The 20,503-nt window shown below is 44.5% G+C and overlaps 3 protein-coding genes across 5 annotated transcripts in view; 2 read left to right on the forward strand and 1 right to left on the reverse strand.

Annotated features, from left to right (window-relative positions):
* The window catches only part of atp2c1 (ATPase secretory pathway Ca2+ transporting 1), a 271,948-nt gene that overhangs the window by 62,212 nt on the left and 189,233 nt on the right, over positions 1 to 20,503 (reverse strand). The window lies entirely within an intron of this gene.
* On the forward strand, positions 1,007 to 19,230 carry LOC306824075 (single-strand DNA endonuclease ASTE1-like). The gene is made up of 7 exons (XM_079344036.1): positions 1,007 to 1,055; positions 10,966 to 11,047; positions 14,030 to 14,907; positions 15,163 to 15,459; positions 17,068 to 17,272; positions 18,279 to 18,423; positions 18,520 to 19,230. The coding sequence occupies exons 1-7, from the start codon at positions 1,011 to 1,013 to the stop codon at positions 18,917 to 18,919; spliced, it is 2,052 nt and encodes a 683-aa protein (XP_079200162.1). The 5' UTR covers positions 1,007 to 1,010; the 3' UTR covers positions 18,920 to 19,230.
* On the forward strand, positions 5,359 to 9,536 carry LOC306823260 (single-strand DNA endonuclease ASTE1-like; the record flags this gene model as incomplete). Its single annotated transcript, XM_079342716.1, has 6 exons — positions 5,359 to 5,365; positions 5,978 to 6,855; positions 7,078 to 7,371; positions 8,800 to 8,955; positions 9,146 to 9,282; positions 9,380 to 9,536. The coding sequence occupies 6 exons, from the start codon at positions 5,359 to 5,361 to the stop codon at positions 9,534 to 9,536; spliced, it is 1,629 nt and encodes a 542-aa protein (XP_079198842.1).

Below are 20,503 nucleotides of genomic sequence, written 5' to 3' on the forward strand. Positions count from 1 at the left end.
CTATATTTTTTTTACATTGTTACTTTTTGTTTCGTTACCTGCTACATTTTTATTTTTATTGTATCTGCTGCTGGAACCTAAATTTCCTTGAGGGAGTCATCCCAAAAGGATCAATAAAGTTCAGTCTAAGTCTATGTATTTCTGTGTTCATGTCTGGGAAACACTGGGAATTGCCTTGTGTCTGATCAGCGCTACATAAATAAACTTGCCTTGAAGGAACTTTCTTAATCCAACATGAGATTGTTTTATTTCTGTATTAACAGAGATGTGAGAGGCTGATCATCAGGGAGGAATGTCGTCCGGTGTGTTCTTTACTGCTGCTCTTTGTTTTTAAAGGACAGGTGTGCCCAATGCTTCTTTTATTTCCTGCGTCAGGTGTCAAATGATTACTATCATGTTTCAGGTTGAACTTGTTTACCTTCAGATTTATGCTTCGGCCCTATGAGCCTTTTTTATGATGTTGATTAAAATAATAGATACAAGTAAGATAAACTTAACACCTTATTCAAGTATTTGATTATTTCTAATGAAATCCGCCTGTGTTCACTGAAGTATTGCTAAGTGTTTTAAGTCGCCTTGTTCTTTTCACAGTTTCATAACATTTTACCATATAGTTCAAAATATTTACTGAAAAAAGTCTTGAAACAGCAAACTCATTCAGAACACTTTGGCAGCTTGTGTAGTGATGAGCATCCGTCCTTCAGAAGACATCTGATGTGATTTGAATATGTAAGCAATGATCTGATTCTGCTGCAATTCATTCAAAAACAGAGTCATGGTGGGATCTGATCTGATATGAATTTAAATTGAATCCAAGACATTTAAAGACACTTAATGTTTTCAAAATAGCATGTGTTTGTGTTCATGACTTGTCCCACTGGGTGCAGCTGCTGATGCTGACAGTCACGTCAGTGTGATGTGACTGTTGAAGGAAAGTGAAACTTAAGGAAACAGAGTCGGTATAAAGAGCGCAGCTGACAGCGGAGCGTCAAAAACAGAACAGACCCAGGATGGGGGTTCAAGGCCTGACCGCTTTGATAGAGACCGACCCGAAGGTCTACCAGGACATCGAGTTCAAGAAGAGTCGGCTGGTGATCGACGGCTTCAACTTCCTTTACCTGCTCTACTTCGACTCAGGTGAATAAAATAAAAAGCTCTCATCACAGTTTATTATTCTATACTTTATGAGTCTACAGGGCAGCTAATATACTTTACCTTTACGTTTGACCAACCAGCCAGTCTGCAGACTTCTTATAAATCATTTAAATGTTTCATTTGTTTTTCATTTAAAGCTTTGTTTACCTCTTATATCTGTTACATAACGTGTAATGTCTAACAGCGCTTAACTGGATGACGTCAGTGTAATTCAGTCTTAAATTGGGAGTTTATTTGAGTCTAATATTTGTTGTTAAAGAATAAAAAGCTTCATAATTCCTCCATAAAAACTTCCTGATATAAATGAACAGTGCTCTCAGTAAGACAGCAAGTTTCCCCCTCAGTGTTTTAATGACAACACAAGCAGCTTTTTCAATGCTGTTGCTAATGCAATTAATATGGTGGCTGGAAAGAGCGAAATTACAGAGCTCCTGAAGTCCCAAAAGGCAAAAAAAAAAAAAAGGCACAATATAATTTTTAATTAATTTGCATCGGTAAAGCCTTGTGGTAATGACTCAACAAATCAAGTTTGACTTCAACCAGAATGTGGTACAGTGACATTCTGGCTGCTCTTGTGTGCAGACACAGTACTGTAATTAGCAGGAATCATTTGCTCCACATACTGAAAGACGGCAGGCTCAGCCGACAGAATGATGACGCAGATTTAGGTCATGTAATAGACTTCATTCAGGAACAACTGCAGGGTCCTGGGTAAATCCATGGGTACAGATGGATGTTTCAATCATATTGGCTCAAACTGATCCAGGAGGCAGTATTTCTCCTTTTGGCGTATTGTCTTAACGGGTGTGCAGATGGAATCTCCAGCAATGACCCGAGAGTTATTGGAAGCTATTTTGTAGAAGCTTTAGAAAAACTAGGTAACTGTCCCAAACTTGTGCGTGCTGTCAACTACATTGTACAAGAGCTAGAGGCATTGACTAAGAATCCATGGAGAAGATCTATCTGTAGACTAAAGCGCCCCCACAGGAGTGAGTACAGAAAACCAATGCATTGAGAGCTGAGACCCAATTCTCCCCCATGGAATACAAAGTGTAACTTACTCCCAGAGTTTTGGGACTTTGAGGAATCTAAAAAGGACACTAGATCAAGAGTTGTTGGATAGATCCAAAAGTCAATGAGGTTTTCTGTTTCATTTGATGAACACATTTGATCTTTTCAGTTCCCCAGTAAAATCCCTCTGGAAGCTGTCGATAAAAAACATCACACAACAAAGACTTTTGTATTTGGTAAATAATGTCTTTATTGTAACAAATCTTCGTGGCAATAAATCTTGTACTCTTAGAAAACCTCTCTATTTCTCTTTTAAATTGTACCACTTTAGTAAAAGACGCGCATTTGTGAGATGAGCAGCAGAGCGGAGTATGTGGGTTGCGCCCATCAAAACTTTGCCAAATCTTCTCCTCTAATATCAAACAAATTGTTAGTACGTTATTGGATCATAAACTTGATTACATGATAGGCTGTTGTTACCTTATTGGTTGCTACACGAGCCTCAGCTTCTGCTCTCAGCCTGTCGTTAGGTTGACGGAAAGTTAGACTGAGAAAGTATTTCCAGCAAAGAGACCACTATCGATGGGACTCCAGCGCCCCCTGCAGGAACAGACGGTTGATCTCACTCAGGCTTTGTTTATTCATATCTTTTTTTTACTTGGCAATACAGTCAAAACTAAAAATGTATTTAACGTTCCAGTTAAATACATTTTTAGTTTTGATTGTATTTTCAAGTAAAAAAAACAAAATAAACCCAACCTATTTAATGTTCCAGTTCTCCCCCCTGAACTGCTACCTTATCATGGTGGGGGAGTTTGAGCACCCGAATGACCCTAGGAGCTATGTTGTCGGGGGCTTTATGCCCCCAGCAGTGCCACCCAAGGCAAGCAGGTCCTAGGTGACGGGTCAGACTAAAAGCAGTTCATAAACCCCAATGAAGGATGCTACAACTAGTACCGGGGCCCCACCCTGGAGCCAGGCCTGGGGTTAGGGCCTGCAGGAGAGCGCCTGGTGGCCGGGCCTTTGCCCGTGGGGCCCGGCCGGGCTCAGCCCGAAAAGACGACGTGGGCCCGTCCTCCTGTGGACCCACCACCCACAGAGGAAGCTGTAGGGGTCGGGCGCAATGTGGATCGGGCGGCAGTCGACAGCGGGGGCTTCGACGACCCGATCCCCAGATGCAGCTTCTGGCGTTTGGGACATGGAATGTCACCTCACTGGGGGGGGAGGAGCCTGAGCTTGTGCAGGAGGTCGAGAGGTACCGGCTAGATATAGTTGGGCTCACCTCCATGCACTGCTTGGCGGCGGGCTGGTGTGGGCATGCTCATAGCCCCACAGCTCAGTCGCCAGGTGTTGGAGTTCACTCCGGTGATCGAGAGGGTCAGGGACAGGTCTCTCACTGTCGTCTCGGCCTATGGCCCGAACGGCAGTGCGGAGTACCCGGCCTTCTTCCCTGGGAGGGGTGCTCCGACTGGGGACTCCATTGTTCTACTGGGGGACTTCAATGCTCATGTGGGCAACGACAGTGAGATCTGGAGGGGGGTGATTGGGATGAACGTCCTCCCTGATCTGAACCAGAGCGGTGTTTTGTTATTAGACTTCTGTGCCAGTCACAGTTTATCCATAGCGAACACCATGTTCGAGCACAGGGATGTCCATAAGTGCACGTGGCACCAGGACTCCCTGGGCTGGAGGTCGATGATAGACTTTGTGGTCGTGTCATCTGACCTCCGGCTATGAAGAGACGGGCTGAGCTGTCAACTGATCACCACCTGGTGGTGAGTTGGATGCGCTGGCAGGGGAGGAAGCCGGACAGACTCGGCAGGCCCAACGCGTAGTGGGGCTGCTGGGAACGTCTGGCTGAACCCTCTGTTCGCAAGGTCTTCAACTCCCACCTCTGGACGATCTTTTCACAGATCCCGGGGGAGGCTGGGGACATTGAGTCCAAGTGGGCCATGTTCTCTACCTCCATTGTCGAAGCGGCTGCTCTGGGCAGTGGTTGCAGGGTCTCTGGTGCCTGTCGTGGCGGCAATCCCCGAACCTGGTGTTGGACACCGAAAGTAAGGGAGGCCGTCAAGCTGAAGAAGGAGTCCTATCGGGCATTGCAAGCTCATAGGACTCCTGAGGCAGCTGACGGGTACCGGCAGGCCAGGCATTCCGCAGCCCGGGTGGTCGGGGAGGCAAAAACTCAGGCCTGGGAGGAGTTTGGGGAGGCCATGGAGGAGGACTTTCAGATGGCCTCTATGAAATTTTGGTAAACGTCCGTAGCCTTAGGAGGGGGAAGCAGTGCTCCACAAACACTGTCTACAGTGGAGGTGGGGAGCTGCTGACCTCAACTGGGGATGTAGTCGGGCGGTGGAAGGAATACTTCTGTAACATCTCGTGGAGGTCGGGGACAGTGCCTCTGGACTGGCAGACTGGGGTAGTGGTCCCTCTTTTCAAGAAGGTGGATTGGAGGGTGTGTTCCAACTACTGGCGAATCACACTCCTCAGCCTCCCTGGGAAAGTCTATTCCAGGGTACTAGAGAGGAGGATCCGGCTGTTAGTTGAACCTCGGATCCAAGAGGAACAATGCGGTTTTCGTCCTGGCCGTGGAACACTGGACCAGCTCTACACTCTCCAGTGGGTGCTCAAGGGTTCGTGGGAGTTCGCCCAACCAGTTCACACATGCTTTGTGGATCTGGAGAAAGCATTCGACCGTGTCCCTCGTGACGCCCTGGGGGGGGGTGCTCCAAGAGTATGGGGTTCGGGGCCCTTTGCATAGGGCGGTTTGGTCCTTGTACAACTGAAGCAGGAGTCTGGTTTGCATTGCCGGCAGTAAGTCGGACCTGTTCCTGGTGCGCGTTGGCCTCCGGCAGGGCTGCCCTTAGTCACCGGTTCTGTTTATTACTTATATGGACAGAATTTCTAGGCGCAGCCAGGGGCCGGGGGGGTCTGGTTTGGGGACCGCAGGATCTTGTCTCTGCTTTTTGTGGGTAATGTGGTCTTGTTGGCTCCATCGAACCCGGATCTACAGCGCGCACTGGGGCGGTTCGCTACCGAGAGTGAGGCGACTGGGATGAGGATCAGCACCTCTAAATCTGAGGCCATGGTTCTCGACCAGAAAAAGGTGGCTTGCCCTCTTCGGGTCGGTGGGGAGTCCTTGCCCCAGGTGGAGGAGTTCAAGTATCTTGGGGTCTTAATCACGCTCATCTTATGGAGCGTGAGATTCACAGACAGATCGGTGCGGCATCTGCAATCATGCGGTCGCTGTATCGGTCCGTCGTAGTGAAGAAGGAGCTAAGCTGAAAGGCGAAGCTCTCGATTTACCGGTCGATCTTCGTTCCTACCCTCACCTATGGTCATGAGCTTCTGGTAATGATCAAAAGAACGAGATCACAGATACAAGCATCCAAAATTGGCTTCCTCCGTAGGGTGGCTGGGCGCACCCTTAGAGATAGGGTGAGGAGCTCGGTTACCAGGGAGGAGCTCGGAGTAGAGCCGTTACTCCTTCACATCGAGAGGAGTCAGTTGAGGTGGTTCGGGCATCTGGTCCGGATGCCTCCTGGCTGAGGCTTGATGCCTTGTCTGTATTAGTTGGCTTGTTGAAGAATCCCTGAAGTTGTGGAGCAGTGAGGCAGCAGCACACTGTGTTCAGTTGATCAACTTTATTACAGGAAGCGCAACGAGCTGCTGCACACATTTTATGTATGAAACGATCCTGGACCGCGAACATGTTAGACTCGCTTTAATGAGTTTTTAAAGACGTTTACAGGCTTGATGTTTGTCCGTTGAAATGTGAAGTTTCATTTGTTTATTCTTTCTTTGATTGCAGGTCTGGACTTTATTCGGGGTGGGGAGTATGCTGCGTTTGAGGAGATTGTTGAGAGGTTTGTCAAAACCCTCAAAGAATGCGGCATCTCACCGTACGTGGTGCTGGATGGGTGCACAAATCTTGATGGCAAGAAGTATGAAACCACTAGATCAAGAGCAATGGATCGGATTAAGAAAGCCCATCAAGCAGTGGAGAAAACCATGCAGGCTGTGAATGGGATCAATGAAGGCCATCAAAAATCTCAGGAGGGCAAGGTCTTGCCACAGATGGCCAGTCTGGTGTTCATGCAAACCCTGGCCCGGCTGGAGGTCCCGATGGCTCAGTGTTATGGAAATGCTGACCAGGAGATTGCTGCCCTGGCCACGGAGTGGAAGTGCCCGATTCTCACCAACGACAGCGACTTCTTCATCTTTGACCTCCCAGGGGGGCTGCTGCCCATTTCTCATTTCCATTGGGAGGAGATGAAGAGGATTGACTCACGGAGCTACATCCCTTCTAAGATCTACTACTCCTCCAGCTTCTGCATTGTCTTTGACATAGAGCCCCAGCTCCTGCCAGCCTTTGCTGCCTTGGCTGGAAATGATTACGTGAAGCTGGACACGATGAATGCTTCTATTAATTGGGCTCAGTTCGCTCCAGCAGTCAATGGGAAATCACCACAGCGCCTGAAGGGGCTGCTCTGCTGGCTGAAGAAGTTCAAGCAACCCGAGGAGGCCTTTGAGGCAGCACTAGGACTGTTGAGAAAGTTGAGTGAGGAGAAAAAGGCAGAGGTGAAGAAGGGCTTGAATCTAGGCATGGAGGCGTACCAGTTTCCTCCAGGCTCCTTGAACAGGTTCTTCACTGATGGGGTTGCCCCTCCATACCCAGAAGTGGAAGAGGTAATTAAATATATTATTGATTCATTTTCTTAGGCTCAGACTGTCAGTGAGACGAAGTTCTTCCTTTGGACTCTGGGAAATTAAACCAGTTAAAGGATGAACTCTCATCTGAATATTAATAACAAAGATAGTATTTAAAGTCTGCTAAAATGTATGACACAAACACTCAACCATCTCAGACCTTTCAGCATAACATGAAGAACATTTTGTCCTGTCCTCCAGAAGATGGCAGGTTGGGTCTTGCAGCCGTTGATGCAGGCACGGCTGAATTCAAACGTCTTCCATGTGCTAATGCGCAAAAGTATTAACCTCAGCTGCCCGGTGGGCAGGGCAGACTTTCCCAGTGCTCACCTGACATCCAGGCCGATACGCCAGGTGATGTACAGGCTGCTGCTGGGCGGAGGAGAGACTCTAGTGGAGGAGCATGACAGAGAAGGCTTCGAGCTGAAAACCTTCCAAGTCCAACCTGCTGCCAGCGGGGTCCCTGAAGACCTGGACCTCAAGTCACTGAACCAGGTGAAGCTTTCAGACGTTTGTTCCTTGCGTCACTGTGTTGAGTGCTCTCACTATTATCACCCATAGAATTCTTTCTTCACTGACATGACACGAGCAGATGCTACCCAACTTTTACCTCCCATCTAATGCCAAACTTTACTAAAGCTGTTTTTTTTACATCTTCACTCCTGAAAATTTACATTTTACCATCAAATATTCTCCAGAAATTATTGACGAACACACCAAAGACAAAATACACGGATTATAAGACCAGAAGAATAAGTGGCACAGCAGGCATCATAGTTTACACTCGTGAGCACAGGTGGTTACCATAGTAACCATTGTATTGAGTTTGAATGTGTTTTGTAAGTGTGTTCCAGGTGTGTGCAGCACTAAAAGTAAATTATGTTTTCCCAATGATGGTGCTAACTGATGGACCCTCAACTTTAGCAAATCACTTGATCTAGTCTGATTGTAGCGAACCCCAGCCAGACAATGGTGAAGCTTACGGATGTTTTAGAGTCTTTATTTATGTTCAGCTTTAGTCCTTATTGTGAGCATAAATCTAGTTTCTCCATGAAACAACGTAAGAGCTAAATAATGAATAGCATACAATTAGCTCTTTCAAACACAGGTAAATAAAACAATGCTAAGGCGCCAAAAAGCTAGCGTGACCACAATGAAAAGAACTTAAATTTAGCATGACCATATAAGCAATGCACAATTAAACAATTAAACCATAGAAATACCTTGTTCCCCTTCCAGCGAGGCGCTTAATTTACACAATAAGATAGTGTCCCTCTCTCGTTCTCTGCTCTGCATATCTGTTTCCCCTGTTTACATCAAGTCATGCATTTTTAGATAGAACGTTCACTTCCGCCCAGTGATTACCAAAATAAAAGACCCGTTGAAATCAAAAATTGCAAAAATAAAATAACACTTTACAATAACTGGTTACTCAAAGAAGAGTGATTTAAGTCTGTTACACTGATACTGATTATCAGCCCAGATTCATAGAGAAGAGATTTATGCTGGTAGATTAAATACGTATGTAAAACCCCTTCACATTTATGGAAATCTCCTGAATAACTCGAGATTAATCCATGTAATCAAATGGCTGCATTATATTTTCTGTAATGTACATATCTAATTAACAGGAAACATTAAAAGTAACTCAAAAACTCTTCATCTCTCTCTCTCTCTCTCCATCATGAGGGGGCAGTAGAGTCCACACTATTACAAGAATCTGTGTCTTTCTATCAATGCTCCGTGCAGTTGAGCAGAATCACACTATGAACTAAAGAGTGGAGAAAAACATCCTGGAGAACAGGAAACAGAATGCAGCCGGTTTATTTAAATATATTCTGTTTCAATCTGGTGTGCTTTAAACAAAGTAGTATTGAATTTAACCACGCTGTTCCCCATTAACCTTTGACCTCTTGTCCCCAGGTGGAGCCCTCTGTGCGTCTGCAGGTGTTACTGGAGGCTCTGGGGGTACCTGAGGCCTCTCTGGAAAGACTGCAGCCTCACCTGCGTCTCCTGGTGGCAGTTACCTGTTTCTGGCTGCAGAGAGCCGAGCCTAAACCGGACGAGACTCTGCTGAAGGCGCTCCTGCTGGGAATAAGTCATGGAGACTCACTGAGACAAAGAGCAGGTAATAAATGAGTCCCAACATAATGTTAACTCTCAGGATGAATCAGCTGCTTATTGTCTCATTATTTATGGAGATGTAAGGAGCAATGCAAGAAAGAGCACTTTTCAATCCTCAGGGTGTGTTTGTGATTCAGCTCTGAAGAGAGAGAAGAAACTCTTCAAACTACCTCTGGACCCTGATGTCCTCCACTCCTTCAACCAATGGCAGGGATGCCTGAGGCAGAGCGTCCACCTGAACCAGCTGCTGGGCTTCCCCTTACCTGAACCACAGATCGCACGGTGAGTTCAAGGACACAGCAAACTTCACTTCCTGACGTCAGCTAAGTGACACCTGTGATGATAAATCTACCATCTTTTCCCCTCTGATGTCCTCCAGGTGTTACGAGGGAACGTTGGTCCACAGGCTGGTCCACATGTTGAGGACGAAACAAAAACTGAAAAAGTTTTTCAAGAGCAAACCCGAGGAAACGAGAGAGTACCACAGCATGATCATTCAAATAAGTCTTCACTCTGAGGAGGCGTCATGCGAGTGAGGAACTGAAGCCTATAAAGGACCTGACCTGCAAAGACGCATGAACATGAAGATTTGAAATGTGTTTGGTCCATGAATTAATTTACAAAAATATATATACTCATATTTCTGGCTGTTTATGTCTGTGCCTTTAAAGTACAAACAGGTTTTATATTTTCAATGCAGAGACTGATCACTGATTGGTCACTGATTATCATGGTCAGTTTTTCTCTGATCTGATTTTTTCATATTGTTGAGCATTGGGCTAAACTGGAAAAAAAAAAAAATCTGTTTCCACTCCTTGATTTTTTTCCCACCAGATAAACTGTTTCTTGTTTCGTTGTCTTTGATAATAAAACTGGACTTTCACTCGGCTGTAAAACTGTTGAAGTGTTGCAGGACTCTGCCTGGTGAGGAGCTCCTTAACAGTTTTATTTTCAGTGTTTGTTTAAGTTGCAGTTTCATGCTTCTCCTCTGCAGCTCCTTTAAGTTTCACTTTCGTTTCCCCAGTCAGAGCGTGACTCACTGCGGCTTTATGCTGTCAACATCAACACCAGAGGAATGTCATCAAACTGCACGCTGACTTTTAGTCATCACTCGTCTCTTCTTATTTGTCGACTAAAGTGGGGTTTTTTCCACATACTTCTTTAGACAGGTCAACATTGTACATCAGGCTGCAACTGCAGATTAACAAACTTTTCGGTTTTCCATTTTGATTACATGTAACCAAGTAATTCATTGACAGCACAAGGAAATAATATTTATACTAACTAACCACAAACACCGTCTGTCACTATCTGTGAATCTAGACTCCACCAGGGGGCGTCACCTCGAGCTCTGCACGCCCCCCCCCCCCCCCCCCCCCCCCCCCCCACACACACACACACACAGATCCTCCTGCAGCAGCAGCGAACCTGAAACTGCTCTCCCCCGTTTCAAGATGCACTTTGGGAACAGATAAGAATGACATGAGTGACTGCGCGCGCGTGAAGACTGAAACACGCACGCACGCGCGCAGTCACAACAGTCCATTACACATGTATAATGAGTGTCGTCTTACAAAAGAGATCCAGAACAGTTGCTCTCCTATCAATTAAACAAAACAACATTTTTTGAGGTGCTTCATGGTCTTCTTGATGGGCACTCAGGACCCCCTGAAAAAGACTCCACAGTCCACTTCTGGTCCCGACCCACCAGTTGAGAACCTCTAATTTAGAGGACATGATGGGAAGGTTACGAAGTTGTGAAGGTTGGAATAGTTGGGACATGTTGCGGGCTGATTGCAGCTGCTGATGCTGACAGTCACGTCAGTGTGATGTCAGGAAAGTGAAACTTAAGGAAACAGGGCGCGAGTCGGTATAAAGAGCGCAGCTGACAGCGGAGCGTCAAAAACAGAACAGACCCAGGATGGGGTTCAAGGCCTGACCACTTTGATAGGGACCGACCCGAAGGTCTACCGGGACGTCGAGTTCAAGAAGAGTCGGCTGGTGATCGACGGCTGCAACTTCCTTTACCTGCTCTACTTCGACTCAGGTGAATAAAATAAAAAGCTGTCATTGCAGTTTATTATTCTATACTTTATAAGTCTACAGGGCAGCTAATATACTTTACCTTTACGTTTGACCAATCAGCCAGTCTGCAGACTTCTTATAAATCATTTAAATGTTTCATTTATTTTTCATTTAAAGCTTTGTTTACCTCTTATATCTGTTACATAACGTGTAATGTCTAACAGCGCTTACCTGGATGACGTCAGTGTATTGGGAGTTTATTTGAGTCTAACATTTGTTGTTAAAGAATGCAAAGCTTCATAATTCCTCCATAAAAACTCCCTATAAATGTACATTGACGCTGGACTGGGACTCCGGGAGAAAAATGCATCAATTTAGTGCAAAGTTAAGAAGCTAAATATGAAAAAGTCTTTGAAGCGTTTTTGGGCTCGTGCACAAACTGTCAGAGCATGAAATCCAGAGACTGATGCCCATTGATGGAGACCCTCAGACAGGCAGATGCTCTCCAGCTCCGCCCTCTTGTCCTAATTAGCATAATTTCTCTGCAACATTCAGTGTATTATAAACATGTGACGTCAGTGGAGGGACGCTGGCAGTCAGTTTGAGTGAGGAGTGCTGAGAGAATACTTCTATTTGATCAAGTGAGCAAAAGCACACATTATTCATGAATTGTGTTGTTCAGTATTTTAAATATTTATATATCATCAACATCTCAAACGATTTAAGAAATGTCAACAGATAGGGCCTTTAAAATCTCACACTGAAGGTACATGGTTTATGATTAGTTAATAATTCATGGTTTGAAATTAACAGAGCTGTAAACTGTAGAGCAGATAGATGACCAATTAAAATTTTAGTTTCATGTCCGACCAATGAAAAGTTCCTGACTCTGGCTCCCCTGTAGTTCTCTCTCTCTCTCTCTCTCTCTCTCTCTCTCTCTCTCTCTCTCTCTCTCTCTCTCTCTCTCTCTCTCTCTCTCTCTCTCTTCACAAAAAAGAAAGACATTTGAACACACCCATTAAGTAGCCTGCTTTTACAGCTTAAATCAACATGTTTACAGCCTGCTTCAAAAACCAAATAGGTCTGATTAGATTACGGGGACTTTGTTTCCTATTAACCTGTCTCATGAAATGAATGTGCAAAGTCTTTATTTAAATGTACAAACAAAAGAAAATATGCCACATTGATATGAAAAGAATGAAACTATGGGAGCAGCCTACTTTTTGCAAAACCCTGCACTTCCTCGAGTGTCCACTAGAGGCTGGCTGCAGAAACACAGAAAGTCACGTACACACCCATAAAGCAGCCTGCTTTTACAGCTATAATCAACATGTTTACAGCCTGGTTCAAAAACCAAATAGGTCTGATTAGCTCATGTTTCGTTCAGCAGACACTGCATGGGTGGTGCGTTCTTTATAAAAAGACTCATTTTGATTTCATGAACGATAGGTGTTATCCATAGTTCGGTACGTAGCTAACCAAAATGACTAGTCTGTGCGGTGTAGCGGATTGATAAGAGGCTCTCAGCTGTTGTTAGTTTAACTGAAAGTGATGATATTTGGAGACAGCTATATAAACATATAATAAATGTGATTGCATTATTGCACGTGTACAAGCCCCTAACAACACACAGTAAAAATATCCCTGAACTGTTCAGATATTTCACTCAAACTACCAAAATGATTCACATGGTGGCGCTACAGGAAAAGTCAGAGGCTAACATCAGTCCAATGGAGGATAAATAGTGCATTAACAAACTTTCACAGCAATCAGTTGGACAGTTGTAATAATTTCAGTCTGGTCCACAGTGTTATGCATAGTGACCACAGCATGGATAAAAATAAACATGACTAAGGTCTGATGTTGCTGTAACCTGATATAAATCAGGTCTGTTTGTGAGGACTCAACTTCTCAGGGGATTTTCGGCTGCTATAAAGGAACATTGTGTTTCATTTAAAATGTGTTTATTTTTGCTTTTCGGTGATTTGGAGCTTTTTCCTTAAAAGATAAAAAAAAAAGTCCATTTGTCCATTGTGCAATATGTATCAAAATCCTGCAGTTCCATGAGTGTCCACTAGAGGCTGGCTGTAGAAGCACAGGAAGTCACATACACACCAATTCAAAAAGCCTGTTTTTACAGCAGACATTAACATGCTTAAAGCCTGCTTCAAAAAACCAAATAACCAACACTAAAAATGTATTTAAAGTTCCATATTAATGTCTTTTTTTCATTTAAAGGGTTTCTTTCCCCATTTGCATGAAGGTTTGTATCATTAGAAACTTGGTAGTATTATTGAATAGTCGTGCATCAGGCCCTCATTTTACCCTGAACGGCTCCATATTTGTTTTCTGTAAACATGGAGGTTGCTGTGGTTAGAGAGGGAAAACTGCATCCCAAGTTCCTCTTATTTTCAACCACTAAATCTTCAGACATATCACAGATCAGTGGGCGTGACCTCACTGCCAGAATCAAAACTTAAAGTCGGCCATATTGCTTGGAAGCTATGCTAACAGGCTCTGTGCAGAAAGCTGAGAAGAACCGAGAATGTGAAAAAGTATTTTCAATTTCAAACGATATGGATGTGAAACGATGACAGTCTTCAGCTGAAATCGGATGTTTGTCACAAGACCTGCTTGTCGGCAGATGTGAGGACAAGGAGTCCAGGCTAACTCGAGCTGGGTCAGACTGGTGGTGTCAGTGCTCAAACTTTTTGCCAAAGGACACAGAGTGTCCCATGGACATAGAGTCTGTTTGTTGCCAGGAATTTCTAAGATGCCAATTCCGTCTGAAAGAAATCTTGGAATCAGTTGAGGAAAAGTCTGCATGTGTTGTAGTAAATGTCTGTAGAGCTCCGTAGCTTCAGTGGGAACGACCTGCGGTGCTGTGCATTCTGGGAGTTCTTGTCTCTCATCCACGTGAACCAAATGACTTCTTAAATATGTTTACAGACATGATGTTTGTCCGTTAAAATGTGTGGTTTCATTCATTGTTTTTTCTTTGCAGGTCTGGACCTAATTCGGGGTGGGGAGTATGCTGCGTTTGAGGAGCTTGTTGAGAGGTTTGTCAAGGCCCTCAAAGACTGCGGCATCTCACCGTACGTGGTGCTGGACGGGGGTGCTGATCTTACTACCAAGAAGGATGAAACCGTTAGATTAAGAGCAATGGATCGGATTAGGAAAGCCAATCAAGCGGTGGAGGGAACCATGCAGGCTGTGAATGGGATCAATGAAGGCCATCAAAAGTCTCAGGAAGGCAAGGTCTTGCCACAGATGGCCAGTCTGGTGTTCAGGCAAACCCTGGCCCGGCTGGAGGTCCCAATGGCTCAGTGTTATGCAGAGGCTGACCAGGAGATCGCTGCCCTGGCCAAGGAGTGGAAGTGCCCGATTCTCTCCAACGACAGCGACTTCTTCATCTTTGACCTCCCAGGGGGGCTGCTGCCCATTTCTCATTTCCATTGGGAGGTGATGAAGAGGATTGACTCACAGAGCTACATCCCTTCTAAGATCTACTACTCCTCCAGCTTCTGCATTGTCTTTGGCATAGAGCCCCAGCTCCTGCCAGCCTTTGCTGCCTTGGCTGGAAATGATTACGTGAAGCTGGACAGGATGAATGCTTCTATTAATTGGGCTGAGTTCGCTCCAGCAGTCAATTGGAAATCACCACAGCGCCTGAAGGGGCTGCTCTGCTGGCTGAAGAAGTTCAAGCAACCCGAGGAGGCCTTTGAGGCAGCACTAGGACTGTTGGGAGAGTTGAGTGAGGAGAAAAAGGCAGAGGTGAAGGAGGGCTTGAATCTAGGCATGGAGGAGTACCAGTTTTCTCCAAGCTCCTTGAAGAGGTTCTTCATTCATGGGGTTGCCCCTCCATACCCAGAAGTAGAAGAGGTAATTAAATATGTTTTTATTGAAGAGGTTTTGGTGCATTTTCCTTTTCTTAGACTCAGACTGTCAGTGAGACAAAGTCCTTCCTTTGGACTCTGGGAAGTTAAACCAGTCAAAGGATGAACTCTCATCTTAATATTGATGAACAAAGATAGTATTTAATGTCTGCTAAAACGCTTAACCATCTCAGACCTTTCAGTATAATATAAAAAACATTTGAACACACCTGGTTAAATGTAGTTTTGTCCTGTCCTCCAGGAGATGGCAAGTTGGGTCTTGAAGCCAGTGATGCAGGCACGGCTGACTTCAGACGTCCTCGATGTGCTACTGCTGAATAGCATTGCCCTCAGCTGCCCGGTGGACAGGGCAGACTTTCCCAGTGCTCACCTGACCTCCAGGCCGATACGCCAGGTGATGTACAGGCTGCTGCTGGGCAGAGGAAAGAAGCTACGAGTGTATGAGAATGACAGGGAAGGTCCTGAGCTAAAAAGCTTCCCAGTACAACCTGCAGCCAGTGGGGTCCCTAAGTGGCTGGAACTCAAGTCACTGAACAAGGTGAAGCTTTCATACATTTGTTCCTTGCATGACTGTGTGAGTTGCTCTCACTATTATCAACCATAGAATTCTTTCTTTCTTCACTGACATGACACGAGCAGGTTGCACCTTTGAAAAATTTGCCAAATTTTCTCTGCCAATGCCAAACAGCTTAATCTGCTGTTGACTTTTGTTTAGTGTATTGGATGATGGTAGTCAAGACATACTGGCATTTTAAAAATGTATTCATTTAACAAACAGGAGCCTCAGTAGCGTGTCAGTCTGGCACCTCCTCCTTCCTCTATCTATCTATCTATCTATCTATCTATCTATCTATCTATCTATCTATCTATCTATCTATCTATCTATCTATCTATCTATCTATCTATCTATCTATCTATCTATCTATCTATCTATCTATCAGCATTTGTCGCAAGTCAGCCAATGTGGTTGTGTTGATCACTCTGGAATGAACAGCATGCCCAAGCTGATCCCACAAGTGTTCAATGTGTTTAAGGACAGGACTGCAGGCAAGTCATTCCATACCGTCCACTCCCAAATTCTGGAGGTAGTCTCTGATAAACCCTGGTCTATGGGGCGAGCATTGTTATCTTGGAGGACAGAGTCAGAGTTAGGTCCCGGATTGTGGAAATATGGGATTGCCACTGGTTGCAAAGTCTCGATATCTGTCTGCATCGAGATTGCCTCCAATGATAACAAGTCTTGTTTTACTGAAAAAAACCAAGATTTTTTCGGTGCAGCAATCAGCATAGCTTTCTCTGCATCTTCCCCACACTTACTGCATACTGCAATCCAATTGCCGTAGGCAGAACCTGGACTTATCACTGAACATACCGTGTTGCTGACACAAGTGCAAACAGGTGGAACAGTGAAGGGCAGTCACGGCAGGCCTCCTGGCAGCTCTATGATACCAGAGAATGGCTATGTGCAGTCTATACCAGATTGTCTGAGTAGAGAGCCATCTCTATCAGTCATATAGTTCCACAAACCTTGACCGCAAATCTGGAGAAGACTGCCTTCTGTTCCTAAGTGCTGACAGGATTAGGAATCGGTCTTGTTGGGGTTTCGTCTTCTTGGGATGCTCACTTGGCAGCCTGTCTCTAACATCCCGTTATATGGAACTTGGCCTCAGTTTGGAAATAGTACTAGTAGTTCTTGTGTTTTCATCGGCCAGACATGACCCTCAAACAGGCCAGGAGGTTCTGCCACTGTGTAGTTCCTCGAGCTCACTCCCAATAATGCATCAACTTGGTTGAGTGGAACACCAGCTTGAAATGACCCGATGGCAAGGGCCCTATCCAGGTTAGATCAGACTGACCACTGTAGCAGGACCTGTGCATTGTCATCACCTCAAAACAAGAGTCAATAGCAACAGTGGAATAAGTTGTTTGGCATTGGAAGAGAAGATTTGGCAAGTTTTTCAATCCACATACATAGCTCTGCTGCTTATCCCACACATGCATGTTCCTTTTAAATGTGGCACAATTTAAAAGGAAAATAAACAGCCTTGTTACAACAAATTCCTTTTCAATTTACAGATGTGGTATGAACAACAGCATTGAATTTAACCACACTGTTCCCCATTAACCTTTGACCTCTTGTCCCCAGGTGGAGCCCTCTGTGCGTCTGCAGGTGTTACTGGAGGCTCTGGGGGTACCTGAGGCCTCTCTGGAAAGACTGCAGCCTCACCTACGCCTCCTGGTGGCAGTTACCTGTTTCTGGCTGCAGAGAGCCGAGCCTAAACCGGACGAGACTCTGCTGAAGGCGCTCCTGCTGGGAATAAGTCATGGAGACTCACTGAGACAAAGAGCAGGTAATAAACTAGGAAATTCCTGCAGAAATTGTGAGGGTGGTTGCCGTCTGTGTCTGTGTTTGTGTTTGTGTGTTATATTGCAGTAAGAGTGTTTAACTGTAGTCAGCTAACAGCTACGACAGAACTCTGTTCCACTCAAACGATGATGTCATCACTGTAACTCTGAACACCTGCTGCTCACTGATTGGTTGACATTCAGCTTTGATCTGCCAGAACATTCCATCAATGTATTTGAATGGGCTTACCACTGCTCGCAAAACCTCAAATATCTTAAAAACTAAACATGGTATCACTGATCCGTTTGGACTGTGAGCGACAGAACAAATAGGCACACGTTTTAATATATTTTATTTTTCATCTAACATTCAGACTGGGACCACAGGGGCGATTTTAAAACATGAGTGAAAACTGTGAAATTCTGGACATCAGTTAGAGTGAGAGCCTGATGTGTGTGTATGTAGTGCGTGACTGTCAAACAAATGTCTCCCCTGAGAGACTGGAACATTTTATTGTTTTACTTTTTGCTTTATGAGTGAGAGGACACTCAGAGCTTTATTTTGATGTATTTTGTTTGTATGTGCGAGCAACAATGACTTCAGGATCGCGATTTACAAATATGTTTCCAAAACTGAAGTTTTTGGCAGTTACACTCGAGGATTTGAATTTTTGCCATTCATTGTATGTGGGGCGAATTATTTGTGTTCACACCGTGTGCCGGAAGTTTCCACAAAGTAATAGCGCACTATTCGGGGCCAAGCTGCTGTTTGTGTGGCGCAAACGTTGTGGGAGACTTAGCGTGCCAAAATTTTAGGATATAATAAGCAGAATAATTATATTGGCAATAGTAGTAGTGTGGTTTGCCTTTCAGACAACCACCCTAATGAGTCCCAACATAATGTTAACTCTCAGAATGAATCTGCTGCTTGTTGTCTCATTATTTATGGAGATGTAAGGAGCAATGCAAGAAAGAGCCCTTTTCAATCCTCAGTGTGTGTTTGTGATTCAGCTCTGAAGAGAGAGAAGAAACTCTTCAAACTACCTCTGGACCCTGATGTCCTCCACTCCTTCAACCAATGGCAGGGATGCCTGAGGCAGAGCGTCCACCTGAACCAGCTGCTGGGCTTCCCCTTACCTGAACCACAGATCGCACGGTGAGTTCAAGGACACAGCAAACTTCACTTCCTGACGTCAGCTAAGTGACACCTGTGATGATAAATCTACCATCTTTTCCCCCTGATGTCCTCCAGGTGTTACGAGGGAACGTTGGTCCACAGGCTGGTCCACATGTTGAGGACGAAACAAAAACTGAAAAAGTTTTTGAAGAACGAACCCGAGGAAACGAGAGAGTACCACAGCATGCTCACCATCGTTCAAAGTCTTCACTCTGAGGAGGCGTTGACACTGGTGAGGGTGAAACAGCGGGAACAGGACCCTGTAAAGGACCTGACTGCCACCCTGAAGGACTTCTTCCACCTGTATGAAGAAGAAGAGGTCAGCAGTGCTGTCCAAGTGCACGAGGAGCTTGTTCTGGATTATAAGCTGTTCGTGAGGACTCGGTTCAGATCGAAGGAGAGGAGCAGCCGCTGTAACAATCTGATCATGGCTCGTAAACAGGAGTGCAGGGGCCGGGACATCCTCACTGACTGAGGGTCTCACTGACCTCCTTTAGTCCTGACGCGGTGCTGTTTTTATCATGACAACACCAGGGGCCGAATTCACGAAGCCTCCTAAGTACTGAGTCGCTTTGAATGAGAAAATTCTGAATCAGGAGATTTTCTAAGAGTTTCCCCTTAAAGTTCAGACTAGATTGTTTTTAAATATGAACGTTGTTCACAAAGTGTCTCAGCCCTGAAGAGAGACCCTCCTGAGGTGTCAAACTGTGAGCAGGAGCGAGAAAGACTTTTTACAGGATGAAGATTTTCTCAAGCTGAGAGAAAAAAAAAAAAAAATATCAGAAATACCCGCCTACACGTGTACAAGGGCTAAAATCTACCCAAACATACCAATGACTGGAGGTATTTTTCAAACATATTGATATTTGAATGATGTGTTTTGTGTATTAATGGGGGGCAGATTATATATGATTACTCTTCTTTCTGCTCCTTTTCATTCAAGATTCGAGATTTTATTTTTGTATTTAATTGTATTGTTGTTTGTGTGTACGGGCTGGAGCTGACGAGCTGAAATAGAGCACAAATATTATTCATTTAAAAAAAACTTCACCAAGAATCTGTCTTTGATGGGTAAATGGAAGAGGAGAAATTACATTAGTGGTCGGCTTTTATTATGTTATATCATTGAGTGATTAATAGGATGGGATACACTAGGATTGTTATACCTTTAAGGAGGCAAACAAACCGGGTAAATATTTGTACGTGTTGTAAATAATCGTCAAGATGGTAATAATCTGGAAACTAAGAGAAGAAATGCAATATGGGGTAGAAATGTATACGTTTATACTTCTTCCTACTCCTTTTTTGAATACTACTATTCTGTCTTTTTTATTTATTAAAATTATTTTTATGTTGTTTTAATGTTAGGAAAGAAACAATCAATTGTTTTGTCGATTTATTAAATTACATTTACAAAAACAACATATATTCATATTTCTGGCTGTTGGTATATATGTCTTTAAAGTACAAACAGGTTTTATATTTTGAATGCAGTTTTTTATACCTTTATGTAATAAAATCAATGTGTCTGTAACAAATCAAATAAATAGAATAAATCACGTACTTCATCTTTCAGATCAGTTGTCTTTGGTATTTTGTTAAACGTTTTAAATTGAATTTTCCGTGATCTCTCCTGTTCGGAGAAATTTCTCTTTGTTTGAAAGTTTGTTTAAAGGTGACATATTCCACTAAATCCCCTTAAAAATGTGTCTCCAGTCTGTCTACAAACCCCCCAATGATGAGAAAAGTCCATCCTCTCCGTCTTCTGCCTGCTCCACTTTTCAGAAAATGTGTGGTCAAACAGGCTGTTTGGAGATGTTCCCTTCATGACATCACAAAGGGCAGTAGCCCCTCCCCCAGGTGGGTGACCCTCCCACAGCTAGGTGTTTGTTCTGCCCTCTGAGTCTGCCTTCTCACCGTAAACAATAGGACATGGAGCCAGAAAGCAGCGAGTACACCCGAGCCCTTCCAGAGAGGGGGCGTGGCCAGACACAGCTCATTTACATATTTAAAGCTACAGACACAGAAACAGCCTGTTCTGAGCAGGGCTGAAATAGAG

The sequence above is a fragment of the Symphodus melops genome (assembly GCF_947650265.1).
Source record: "Symphodus melops genome assembly, chromosome: 5".
Classification (NCBI taxonomy): Eukaryota; Metazoa; Chordata; class Actinopteri; order Labriformes; family Labridae; genus Symphodus; species Symphodus melops.